General features: G+C 37.2%; 2 protein-coding genes across 2 annotated transcripts; both read left to right on the top strand.

Moving 5' to 3' along the window:
• The first annotated feature begins 5,965 nt into the window (after positions 1-5,965).
• On the top strand, positions 5,966-7,722 carry LOC130469695 (protein FAR-RED IMPAIRED RESPONSE 1-like). Its single transcript, XM_056839124.1, has 4 exons — positions 5,966-6,091; positions 6,507-6,521; positions 6,623-6,709; positions 6,757-7,722. The coding sequence occupies exons 1-4, from the start codon at positions 5,966-5,968 to the stop codon at positions 7,720-7,722; spliced, it is 1,194 nt and encodes a 397-aa protein (XP_056695102.1).
• Positions 7,723-7,851: 129 nt separating this feature from the next.
• LOC110792392 (uncharacterized) lies at positions 7,852-13,419 on the top strand. Its single transcript, XM_056839123.1, has 5 exons — positions 7,852-7,888; positions 8,467-8,852; positions 9,049-9,236; positions 13,031-13,177; positions 13,275-13,419. The coding sequence occupies exons 1-5, from the start codon at positions 7,852-7,854 to the stop codon at positions 13,417-13,419; spliced, it is 903 nt and encodes a 300-aa protein (XP_056695101.1).
• Positions 13,420-13,696: the final 277 nt, after the last annotated feature.

The following is a 13,696-nucleotide window of genomic DNA, read 5'->3' as shown; positions in this document are numbered from 1 at the left end:
AGCCCAATTGGGCAAAGCCCAAACCAACAAAACCCATATGACCATACTCCTTTCTCTTTTCTAATTCATGTAAAACAAAAATAAAACCCTATTCTCTTTCTCCTTCCTCATTCACGTGAAACATCAACAAAAAAAAAAGAAACAAAGCTCTTCATCCTCTCGACACAGCAGCCCCAGCAACCACCTCCTCGCCGCGGCTCCTCCCTCGACGCCGGTGAGTCCTTCTCCCTCTCATTCGATCTCTCCTCCCCTTGTTCTTTCTTTCTTTTCTTTTCGTTCCTTTTCCCTCTGTTTTCGTAGCTTAGCCTTGTCAATTTCGCAGCACCACCGCGCCCAGCCACCGTCGCCGTGAATTTCTGCCGCGCCCAGCCACCGTCGCCGGTGAACACCCCTGCCGCGAGCCACCGCCGTCCAGCCCTTCTCTCTCTCCTTAATCCTTGGTTATTTCTTAAACCCTAAGTAACTAATTATTTTAAATTAAAGCTTGTTAATTTAGATTATGTTCTTAAATTAAATTTGTAATTTTTATGGTAAATATGATTTTCAGATTTGATGTTGAGATTAAAAAACGAATTAATTTTCAGTTTTGATTAATTAAATATTGAGTTAGGGTTTATTCATGATGTATTAGTTTGAATTAAGTTTCTTGAATTAAAGTTAGAAGTTTTGTGATTTAAGTTATAAATTTCAGATTTTTGCAAATTATATAATAAAGTTATTAATTTTCAGATTATCAAATTACTTTGAAATATTAATTTGGATTGTTTAAAGTACGAAATTCAAGGTTTTTATGAGTTTTAATCATGATAGGTTGAGTATGGATTATTGAATTGGTTGTTTTGAGATACTAGGAACGTAGATTGACCTTGGTGAAGCTTTTCAAATGAATTAATGTTGCTGAAAATTTAGAGTACGATGTTTGCAAAGTTTTCAACGAATTTCAATCACTGGTTCAATAACTATGATGCTAGGAAATCAAATGTTTAAGTTTTGATATTGGGGAGAGCTCTAAATATGTTTAGGATGCATTTAGAATGCTTTATTATGGTTACCAATGATTAGAAATTGATTGGTATTACTCGTTGGTTGTTTTAGGCGGAGAATTCTCTTTAGGCGACTTTTGAAAGTGTTAAGGTGGCCTATCAGTTTGTTTACACAAGGTACGTACATACCTGTGTGCTTGGAATGTGTGCTAATTGATGAAACCATGTTGAATCTTGTTGTTGAACTTGGTTATGTTGATATTATTGTTGAACTTGGTGATGTTGATATTATGGACGAACTGGGTTATATTGAATGTGCATGTTTAATATTGTTGGACAAACTTATTGAACTTATTTTGCACTATAAGAACTGTAACATGTTAGTATGGATGTTTGATACAAACATGTTGGTTGGGAACACTAGATTATTCTATATGATTGGGTTGGATCAATTGGTTGTTGTTCCCTTTCTATCTTTTCACTACTTTATAAGGGCGGAGGACCTTGTTTAGTAAGTTGAAACTTTATGCCTATATACAGGGTTGCTCATGGTTAAAGGAAAGGTTGGTTAAGTTGGAATGAGTCTTGATTGATGCTTTTATGATCACTTACTTAATTCCAAGATAAAAACAGTTGTGAACAAATGTGAATTGTCTGTCTTATGTAATGGTTGAGTCATAACGGAATCTCAATTTGTAAATCATGTAAAGTGAAACTGAATAGCAATAGCTTTAGACTGTGCACGTCTGAAGTGACGGACAAACAGGAGTTGGGGTTCATGGTGGTAGCCCATGGCCTTTTCTGGGACCGGATTGATCACCGTGTCCTATTTTTATTTAAACGTTCCTCGATATCGCAGGTCACTGAGGTTACGGAGTCGCGCCCGTACCTCGTCTTCCTTAGTGAAGACTTCTGGATGGTCAACTCGGTCCATTGTCTATTTCAACTAAAATAATATTATGGTTATTAAGCCTAGCTTAGTCTAGTCAAGTATAATCGTCAATTTATTATGTTTTGTCTGTCCTTACTTATACTTATTAGTATCATGTTAGGGTTGTTGGGTTGATAGTATCATGCTAGGATTGTTGTTGTTTTAGTATGTAGTACTCAGCTTTGCTGATTACGTGCTTTGTTTGTGTGTGTTGATCATGGCTATGCCTTATTGATCCTGTGATGACCCATCTTTGGTGAGCAGTCTCTAAGGATCAATAAGCGTTGCCCATCTACAGGTTTGAAGATGATGCATCATTGGGATCGGGATTAGAGAGCTTGTAGTTCTATTCGTTTAATTAAGTGATTTAATTTGTTAACTTGGATTTGAAATTTGTCGTACTATTCGTATTTCCTTAATTCAGTTAATTGGTTTGGACCTAATATGTAATAGATTATTTATGAACCTAAAAGTTAGTTTTATGTTTTCCGCTGCAAAATTCTGAATAAGCCGTAACGTTTTCACACGGGCGATAATACTTTGATAATTCCCTACAGTTATATTTAAAAAGAGGTTATTTTAGGAAATGGGAATTGTCGGGGTGTTACAGTTCGGGACGACTATCGTCGACTTGCGGGAGCCTTAGATGCTTATGGTTGAGCCCCGGAAGTTAGACTTGGTGTTACAGGCAAAGAGTGGTACATTTAGCTTTTCGCCTGGTTGATCTCCTTTCGCCCACCAGGCGAGCAAGTGGAACTGCAGCATCTTCAACGGGCGCCCGGCGGGCGGCATATGCCCGGTGTCTGGCGGGCGCGCAGCAAAACCAGAGGAGGCTAGAAATCTCATACGCCTGACAGGCGAGGCGCGCCCGATCGGGCGCGTGTCGAAGTAAAATGGACTGTCACAATTCACCCGGCGGGCAGACCTGCGCCCGACTGGCGGTTCTCGAGCTTTTCGCCCGGCGGGCGACCGTCTGCCCGACCGGGCGATGACAACCTCTGCGCGTTTTCCTTTAGCTTATTTTCGGTTTTTGTTGGGCTTTATGGGGAAAACTATAAATATAGCCCTTAGTTAATTTAGTGACATACCTTATTATTCTAGTATTAGCACTTAGTTTTATCTTAGTTTTCTCTCAAATTCTCTACACTTAGTTTTATTATTCGAATTTAAAGCTCCAACTTTTGAGTTCTTCTTTTATTCTTCATTTAGGTACTATTTCAATCTAAAGTTTGTTTATTCAATTTAATTGTTTTTACTTGCTTTATCAATTATTCTAATTATGTCTCCATTGATTAATATTGTTTTAGCTACCTTTATTATGTGCGAGTAGTTACTTTTCTAGGGTTTTGGGGATCCATGAATAATTATGAAGGGAGATTGAATAATTGTGATTGTTGGTATTGTGATTGATTTCTATTGATTGGTTTATTTCACTATGCAATTAGATTTGCGCAGGTTTAATTGTGATAGTCATGCAATATCAAGTTAAGATTCGAGAGATGCAATTTGATATTTAGGCTTGTGTCAATAGGTGGAATTAGGATTAATACGTAGAGAGAGCCGTTGATTCTAAGTCTATGATTAGTATCGATTCGAGAGAGCATGCTAGTCTAATTAATTGCGTTATTGATTATTGCTAATCGTTTATCATCCTGGATTGTTATTTGTTGGTGAACCTATGCCCTAGATTCTTTAATATCTGATTTCTTAATTGTTTAATTATTGTCGTAGTTTTAGTATACAAACCAACCAACTCTAGTTTCCCAATAGTCTAGATTAGTTGATTAATAGTGTAAAGAACGCCTGTTTCCTTGTGGATTCGATCCTGACTTCCCTTGCTACCTAGCTAGTGATTTTAGGTTTATCTTTGATGAGGTGATACGACTTTAGCCTGTCAATGATTAAAACATGAATTATGGGGCTTAAAGCCTTAATTTTAGCACCTCTGTCATAAAACTGAACCCAACAAAGGTAATTAGGTAAATGTAGGTACATTGGCGTTCAAAGAAATCAGTTGTTTGCATTTGTTTCTAAATCCATTCAAGAGGAGTAGTTCAAATCAATAAAACAAAAACCATAAATTGAAAACAATATAAAGAAAAGAACGAACCTGGAAAGTAATCCCCCAAAATTCAATAATCCGAAGAAAACCCAGACACAAATTCTTCAACTCTGAAAAAAAAAAAGGCCAGGGATACACATTAAAGATAAAAAGCATTTCATAAGCCTCAAAATACATAAAAAATTATCACAAGTCTTGGATGTCTATGATTATTAAGTCTGGATTCAAATTAAGAAACAACATTTCACGATTTCAGTCCATGATTGATAGCTTCAAAGATAAACTTGTGACAATAATCTCAACCTAATTATTCCAAATAACTATTTGAAAATTTTCAACGGCAAAAGACGCGGAAATTTTCATGAAAAATAGCCAAAATTAGCAAAAGTATTACGTTCAACCAAATTGAAATTGCAGCGAAATTAAAATATCAAATCATAGCAATTGAAATCGCTTATTCACTTAGGAGGAAAATAGGAAGGCGGAAATTTCTCCCTAAATGCAGGGAAATCAAAGACTAATCAACAAATTTCCAGATATTGGGATTAGTCAAAATGAAACAAAGACATTTCAACAAATCACACATTAACAAACCAATTCAACTAATTTGCAAAAAAACCAAGCAATCAAGAATTTTATGAGTTAAATAATTCCTTTGATTTTATTACCAAGCAATCAAGAATTCATTCAATGTCGTAGCATGAGTTAAAAAATGAATTCACCAAAAAAAATAAAAAAAATAAAATCATTCAAAATTTTCCAAAATTTCATTCAACATCTAAGTAACATTTCACCAGATAATATGAGAAATGGAGCAAGGAAAATCAAGAGGAAAGAGGGAAAAGACCAGGATCGCGTCAATGGAGTTCTGAGAGATTTGAGAGAAAACTTCGTTCTGTTGTGCCGGAAATCATTGAGAGAACGTCTGCTGCGATGGCTGCGACCTCGGTTGCTGCCACAAATTTGGCGAATTGCTCCGTACTTCTCTTCGATGGTGATGTTGTACATCTCTTCGCTGGTGATGTTGAAAGGGAAGATTTCGAACATAGAGAACTTGGTTTACTTCGGGAGGTAGCCGCGTGGTGGGTTTTCTCAAGCTGATCGACACTAGTTTAGGGTTAGAGTTTGGGATTGAGGTCTGCGGGGAGGGGTTTTGAAATTGGTTTTTTTTTTTAGGGATGGGGAGGATGGGAAGGAAGGATAGACTGTTCTATTTGGGATGGGGGTATTGTAGTATATTTGCAGGGGGGCATGAAAAGTGGTATTACTCATTACCCTCAGCTCATGGCTTATATGATATGATAGAGATAGAAGGTAAAATAAGAAAAAAAAAAAATCAAGACATCAAATATTCTAAAAGATTTTTCAATTCAAATATTTTTTTTTTTAAAGAAAAAAATACTAAGGATAAAAGATTGTTCAATTAAAATATATTTTTTAAAAGAAAAAAAAATACTAAGGATTCACCAGGATGTTACACGTGTCATTCATGATGTGTCCTTTTAGTATGTATTATGTGTCCTTTTAGTATGTGTAGTAATAGATAGATTAAATTTTTTCTTTATTTTTTTTCTTTTGTGAAAATGATCGGACATGGTAACATTGGGGAGGAAGTCCAAATACATATCATATATGTATTTGGAAAAACATATCACACTTAAAAAAAAAGGTAAAAGTAAATAAAATATGGTTTTGGGGGAAAAAACAATAACGGAACAGTAAATAATTGAAACGGGTGATGATGTGGCGAGTCTGAGTTGGCAAATTCTTTTCCAACCTTTGTTGAGTTCCTCTTTCAATTCAGCCTCCCCACCTGAGCTTTTACCATTTCGACCACCACCATTTTTGGAACCTTGTTGGTTCATCGAGAATTTAGAACCCAGATTTCTGTTAAAAAAAATCAAAATTGTTCATCTTGTTGTTCTCCTCTTCTTCTTGACTATTTGGTGAGCTTTCATTTGGGGGTTAGTTTAAGAGTTAATTTCGGAAATGGAGGGAAGTGGGGCTGAAATTGGTGACGAAATTGGTGACGGTAGTCGCGAGGTTGATGGAGAAGAAGAAGAAGAAGAAGACTTCATATGGAGGTATGAACCACAATCCTCCTCTGACAAAGAGGTATGAACTTGGATCTGTTATATAATTTATCTCCAGAAAAGCATTAATTGGTTTATTTTTCAAATGGCATTCATTTGTTTCTCAAAATGTCATTCAGTTGTTTATCAAATGGCACTCCAATCCATTTTTTTTTTCTAGCAATCATGTTTTAGGGATTTGTAATTCATTCTATTTCGTGTTGTGAATTCCCGATGCAAGGTAATAATTTTTTTATTTGTATTGATTTTATGAATTTATTGTATAGCAACCAAATAATGTATGAGTTTATTTATTTGTATTGATTTTATGAATTTATTGATTGTTGAATGAATCATTAAAAGGAATGATTGAATGAATTAATTAATCATTAAAATAAATACTGGTTTAATGATGCTAATTAATAATGTAAGATTATGAAATTGTTTGGTTTTTTTAGGGTTTAGGGTTTATGGTGTGTGTTCTGGTTTAATGTAATTGGTATTTGTAGTTGTTGGGTTTGGCATTGGTTGAGATTGGTAATTGTGATGGGGTTGGCTTTGAATGTAATTGTAGGAGGGTGGTGAGGATTGTTTCACAACCCCAAAAAAGCGAATGGTTGTAACTGACTACGGGGAAGAGGAGGAAGTTCTTGAATTGAAGGTTGGTATGGTGTTTCCTGGTTGGGAGGAGATTGAACAACAGTTTAGGGGTATGCCAAACAAAAGGGTTTTGGTGTTGCCCGTCATTGTGGTTCGGTGAAATCTTCGGTTGGTTCTGATAAAGAGAAAGGAATCGGGAAAGAGAAGCGTAATTGTTTGTGGACTTGTGAGTGCTATGGTGTGCCGGAAAGAAGGCGCAAGGTGATTGGGGATAAGGTTGCATCCGATTCAAAACTCCATGAAATAACTGGGAGTGGGGTACGCAAGTCTAAGAAATGTCAATGTCCCGTACATGTATTTGCAAGTGTAAATAAGTTAGGAGAGTGGGTGATACGTAGAGCAGTAATGGTTCATGAAAATCATCACCCCACTCCTAGTAAGTCTAGGATTATTGCTTATAACCGGAAGAAGTTTTTAAGGGAAAATCCTCATGTGTTGACACAAGCGAATGTATGTTCGAAATCTGGTATGTCTGTGGCTCAAACTTATAACTTAATGGCGGTGCAACATAATGGTAGAGGTAGAATGCCTTTCCTACGGAAGGATCTTAATGATGTGGTTGCGAAGGAGAGGAAGGCTAGGACTAGTGGTGGTGATGCGAAGGCAATGTTTGACTATTTTAAGAAGATGAAAGCAGATAATTCTGATTTTTTTCACGTGTACCGGCAAGGTGCAAATGGGATATTGCAGGATGTTTTATGGGTTGATGCTCGTAGTAGAGCTGCTTATGAGGAGTTTGGTGATGTTGTCTGCTTTGATAGTACGTACTTGACCAATAAATATAAAATGTCGTTTGCGAACTTTTTTGGTGTAAATCATCATGGTCAGAGCATATTACTTGGATGTGCGCTTGTTTCGCATGAAAATAGTGACACATTCGAGTGGATTTTCGGTAATTGGTTAGAATGTATGGGTGGTAAAGCCCCAATTGGGATCTTAACTGATCAAGATCCCGCGATGAGGAGGGCTTTGAGATCAACCATGAGCGATACATGTCATAGGTGGTGCATATGACACATTCTTCAGAAGTTTAGTAGGAAGCTTGGAACGCATGTAGAGTACCCCGATTTAAAGGTAGACTTGGAGCGGGCAATATATGATAGTCTAACATGTGATGAGTTCGAATTAAATTGGGCAACAGTTATGGAGAGGTACCAGGTTGATGATGATTGTCTTGAAGGTACATTCTCCGTCTTTGTATTGTATATTTATTTTGGAGTGAAAAAAATAATCTAGAAAAAAAAGGATGAGAAAAAAAATGAGGAAAAGGTTCACCTAATCTGTGCACCACCTGATCAGATCACCCTAATCTGATGTACATATGCATGATTTTTGATCTGTGCACACCACCAGATCAGTGCACCTGATCTGTGCACACCAGCAGATCAGTGCACCTGATCTGTGCACCTGATCAGTGCACTTGATCTGTGTACACCACTAGATCAGTGCAACTGATCTGTGCACCTGATTTGTGCACACCACCAGATTAGTGCACCTGATCTGTGCACACCACCAAATTACTGCACCTGATCTGTGCACACCACCAGATCAATGCACCTGATTAGTGCACCTGATTAGTGTACCTGATCAGTGTACCTGATTAGTGTTCCTGATCATTGCTCCTGATCAGTGCAACTGATCATTGCACCTAATCTGTGCAACTGATATGTGCTTTTGATATGTGCAACTGATCTGTAAACCTGATGAGGTGCAACTGATCAGTTAACCTGAGTTGTTGCTGAAATTCATCTGTTCCAGGGTTGTATGCGGAAAGGAACATGTGGGTTCCTGCGTATGTGAAGCATTTATTTTGGGCTGGCATGAAGACGACCCAACGAGTTGAAAGTATAAACAGCTTTTTTGACCAATTTGTACACAAGCATACTCATTTGTATGAGTTTGTTGAGGCTTATTGTGAAGCAATGGAGGCAAGGGCAAATGAAGAAATTATGGCAGATACGAGTACTACGAGAAATTTGAGGCAAATTGTCACCTGTTTCCCAGTCGAGGAACTTTTCCAGAAAATATACACATACGCCAAATTTCATGAGGTCCAAAGAGAGTGTAGTAGGGTACTGTATGTGCGGTGTTTGAGTAAGAAAATGTTGGAAGAGTCTGTTGAAGAGTACGAGCTTAAGGATAGGGTTTGGATAAAGCCTAAACACGCAAGGAACACTAGTGGAAAAAACCCCTGTTCGGGGGGGCATTTCGGGCTTGTTGAGGCGAACATGGCCCGCTTCGACAGAAGGGGCTTCAAAAAGTCAAAGATCTGTTGAGGCGGGATTGGCCCGCCTCAAAAAGATATTTGTTGAGGCGGGACTTTGAAATCCCCCTCAACAGATAAGCCTGTTGAGGCGTACATTTATAAAGCCCCCCTCAACAGACAAGCCTGTTGAGGCGAACATTAAATTGCCCCCCTCAATAGACAAGCCTGTTGAGGCGAACATTAAATTGCCCCCCTCAACAGACAAGCCTGTTGAGGAAAACATTGTGTTGCCGCCCCAACTAGCAGTCTTAATCAACAGCACGTAAGCTGGGCTACCACCACTAATATTCTGCTTTAATTTTCTTTGTTAGGTAAAGAAGAACTATAATACTCATAAAATAGGCAATTGTAAACAATAAATACTTCGTTCACATTAATATTGAAATAATATTGTTTAATGTAATTTTACAATATAAATTCACACAAATAAATTTTGAATCTACAAAATTAGCTGCTACAAAAGGGAGTGACAATACTTCAGTAGCAACATTTTGTGTCTAATATTGTCAGACTCTTGGGAGGAAATATTGTATGCGGGAATGCTTGTTGCGACCAAAAGCAGAAAGCAGAATTCCTCCCTGTTAAGGTAACAAAAACAGGAAATCATATACAAAATTACTCTAACAACATTCTATTTAGACATTTAGCAAAAAGGTGGTGGTCTGGAGTTGATTCCAGAGCCTCGTTGAAGGTTCGAGTCCATTTCCAAATTGAACTTCATAAGCTATTCAGTTACAAGGCAATCAGCTCTTATAAAAAAAATCTCATGTTACACTCAACAGATGCAAGAACAAAAGAACTGAGTAAATACTGGGTAAACAATAAAAGGTACCTCGGAAAATTACGGTCTCTCCTTTACAAATGAACAGAAAAAAGTTCATTCAGTTTTCACAGAGAAGGATTTTCCCTAGTCAAAAGCCCAAATCTAGAAATTCCGGAACTACGAATATTCGTCACGGTTTTTAAAATTGTTCAAGAGTCTCAAGACACACAGTTACAAACTCACAACTTCAACTAGTATGGAGATCATCAGATTAACTAGGCTTGAAAAACTCCATTTTCACTAGTGCTTTCGGCCGGGAAGAAGGTTCCTCCCTTGAATAAGTTTATGTCATGATATTGTTCTTAATTCAATAAGTTTCATATTTATGTCATGATACTGTTCTTAATTCAATAAGTTTCATATGGTGGATTATGTACTCTTACATTCAGTAAGTATCCTGCTTCTTACCTGGCAACTGATCCATACAAATCCACAATCAAGCATGAAACTTAACCAATTAAATATGTTATCAACTCAAGCAATCAGATAACATTGAATAATGAAAAGACAGTTGGCATTCAGTTTTGGCTTGTCAATAATCTGAAGTGATTTACTAGTTACAAAATGATTTTAGCACTTAAGTCCCATGGAACTTCTAGGAGAAGAGACGTGGAGATTCAAAATTGCTAGAAACTACAGATGCATCTGAGCAGTTGTTTTGAAAGATAACACTGTAAGAATTCCAAACTGCAAGATGACTCAGATTTGACAAAGTCAGTAGGAATCAGAATTAAGAGCAGATGCTGAGCATCGCATGTGTTCAGATCAGTTAAAGGGTACGTTCTAGTGGTCAGAATATGTGGAAGAAAATTTTGAAGCTACATGTATACAGTCTAAGTAATCTAGCTTTATACAATATAGATTCAGGATCATTTGTTCAGCTTTGCGAATTTTGAAATACAGGTATACAGTCTAAGTTAACTTGGTTTTTGCTTCAATGTTTCACGACCACACCCATGAACTGAACTGCTTTATACAATATAGATTCAGGATCATTTGTTTAGTTGCTGCTTCTTTTCTTTCTTTAGTAACTTCTAGACCAAATCATTAATTGTTGAACAACTCGGGAAAGCAAACTATATGCAGGTGATGCGTGACTAGTTCCTACAAATGTTCCTCATACGACATTCTTAATTAAGACTATCTGTTAAAGGGAAGAGGCTCAGATCCTACAGCATAGGTCGCAGAAAATGAGCATGAGAAATAATTGTGCAAACCAGAAGCACAGACTATCACACGCAATCAATTCTAGATGTTTCTAAATTCTACTCCGTATCTTTTTTGCCAGTTTCCACACAAAACAGGTTCAGAACTACAAAGGAAAGGAGCACCCATTTTTCCTAGAAAATTGGACCCGAATATTAGTGACTCCCTAAATTTCAACCAACTTCAAGTATAGAGCAAACATTGAAAGAACACTGTTAAAATCTGTCATACTCTATATTTCGCGCAAATTTCTTGATCCACAGGTTCTAAATCTTGTGCATAAGTAAATGGAAAAACAAGCTGCAAAAAGTTTTATGCAGTGCCTCTAGAGAAGTAACAAAAAGTTGTAAACTGTCAATCTAACTTTTCCCTTCCAATGTTTCACATTAACCTCAGTTCCTTTTGCACTACACTAAGAACCAATACTACCAAAAGGGTGTCGAAAAGAAGAAAAGATATAAGAACCTCATAATTCAGAAGTCCTCAAGTTCGAGTTAAACAGAAAAGGGTACTCATTCCATCTGACAAGTTTAACATGAAGAAATAAAACTTATGTAATCATACGGGAATCTTTGCCCATGTGGTCAGGAGAGACACAGAGAGACACCACTAAGGCACTTACCAAAAAGAAATGTTAAAACTTATTTCAAAAAGACCAAAGAAAGAGAAGTGTTAATAGTTATTGACATAGGGAGTAATTGCTAATTAAGTTAAGAATACACATAAAAGAAATAATCACAGACTCACAGTGAGTCTGTCATAAAACCAAAATTGAATATGATGTTCTTAGCTTCAAAGAGTTGTTTTGCTCCTCCAAGGAACCCAACCACGATTTCTTATTTGCTGTAGACTCCACACCTATTATAGAAAGATGTAAAAAGATATTGCAATTAGCGTTTCAATATATGATATGTGCAGATTACATATCAGTAATTTGATATCCATGGGGTTATCCAGAATCAGAACAACAACAGAAGATTATGTTATTTGACTTCGCTACTAGTGCCAACACAGTACAAAACTAGCTATTTTCCATTTTCCGAAGACTTTGCATGTTTTTGCCAAGAAAAGGTCAAATTATCATAAGTATAGCGGCAAAAGTAGTGTGCAAAAACTAAGGTACTTCTGTTAAACTAACTACATTTTATAGTTTTGTATAATCCCATATCGTTCACATTCTAAATTCACCACAGAGGTGTCAACCCACAAATTGGTAAAAATTCCCAATTGAACATATTACTAACTATTGAACTAAAAAACCACAAATATCAAACCCTAATTTGTAAATTCATCCAATAACTGTAATATTAGCCTAAATTTTCTGCAGAATCAACTCACTATGCTCAATTAATTGAAGTGAAACTAAATTTCAAGATCAAACAAAACAGGAATAAAAAAGTTATAAACTAACCTTAAAAAAGAAGAGAGACAGAGGTGAGCGAGATAGGGAGGACCGCAGTCGGGGGCGAGTATTATGGAAGACGCGAATAAAATTGTGGTGGTAGTGGTGGCAACGGTGAGAAGCGGGAACTGGCCGGGAATTCAGGAACCTCCACCGCGCGCAGTACGTATTTACTTTAGGTTTTTTTTGAGAGATGGGATTGCGGGGACAATATGATGGAATAGCTCGCAGGGTTTTGTTATTTTACTTCTTTACTTTTTTTTTAATTTAATATTTTTTCTCCAAGAGCACTGGTTGGGGCGAACAACCAAAAGCCCTCCCTTTCTGGTATCTATCTGTTGAGGCGCGTAAATCAAAGCCCTCCTCAATAGGTGTTGTTGAAGCGAACACCATTAAAGCCCGCCTCAACCTATAAGTAAATTGTTTGACCCGCGTTGACTAAGTGGCTGTTGAAGCGTACTTTTAGATGCCCGCCTCAATAGGGAGGCTACAATAGGGGTTTTTTCCACTAGTGGAAGGAGATTGTTACGAAGCATAAGACGAAGTTTGTTGCAACGTATAATTACGTTACCAAGGAAACATCTTGTGATTGTAAGCACTTTGAATGTCACGGTATAATGTGTAGGCATATGATATTGGTTTATGACTTGAATAACCAGACTAAAGTTCCTGGCAAGTACATACTTCATCGTTGGCAGAAAGATGTTGAAAGGAAGCATACGAAGGTCAAGGTGATGTACCACGACCCATTGAAGACAGAAGTTGTGTGTAGGTAAGAATTCTTATTTTATTAAACTGATTTACCTCATAAATGTGTAAATGTTGTCAATGTGTATATGTTGTTCACATATAATGTTTAATATTGACAGGTACGATAAGCTAATGGTGTTGTTTGAGCCTTTACTTTCAAAGGCAGCTAGCTACAAAGAGTCAATGGATGTTGTTGTTGAAATATCTCACTTGTTGGCAATGCGTTTGGATGAGAAGATTGCAATGCTTGACAGGCAAAAATGAGGATGTTGGAGTTGGTACCCCGTCATATGTGTGTTTGGAGAAAGGTGGTACGAAATTGACCCCCTCGCCCGTTGGCCAGTTACAACCTATTGGGGTACGACGTATGATGGTGTTTGATTCCCCACAAACAAATGAACATGAAGGAAGTTGTGCCGATGATGGTGGTGGGGGTGGTGTATCGGGAAGCGTTGGGGGTTTATCTGGTAGCTTTGCTCGGGGTTTATCAGGAAGCTTCAATGATAAAATAAATGCAATGGATGCAATTGCAGCTGGTTTA

The sequence above is a fragment of the Spinacia oleracea genome, chromosome 3, assembly GCF_020520425.1.
Source record: "Spinacia oleracea cultivar Varoflay chromosome 3, BTI_SOV_V1, whole genome shotgun sequence".
Classification (NCBI taxonomy): domain Eukaryota; kingdom Viridiplantae; phylum Streptophyta; class Magnoliopsida; order Caryophyllales; family Amaranthaceae; genus Spinacia; species Spinacia oleracea.
The sequence above is the reverse complement of the archived record's forward strand: the minus strand, read 5'-3'. Positions and strand labels throughout refer to the sequence as shown.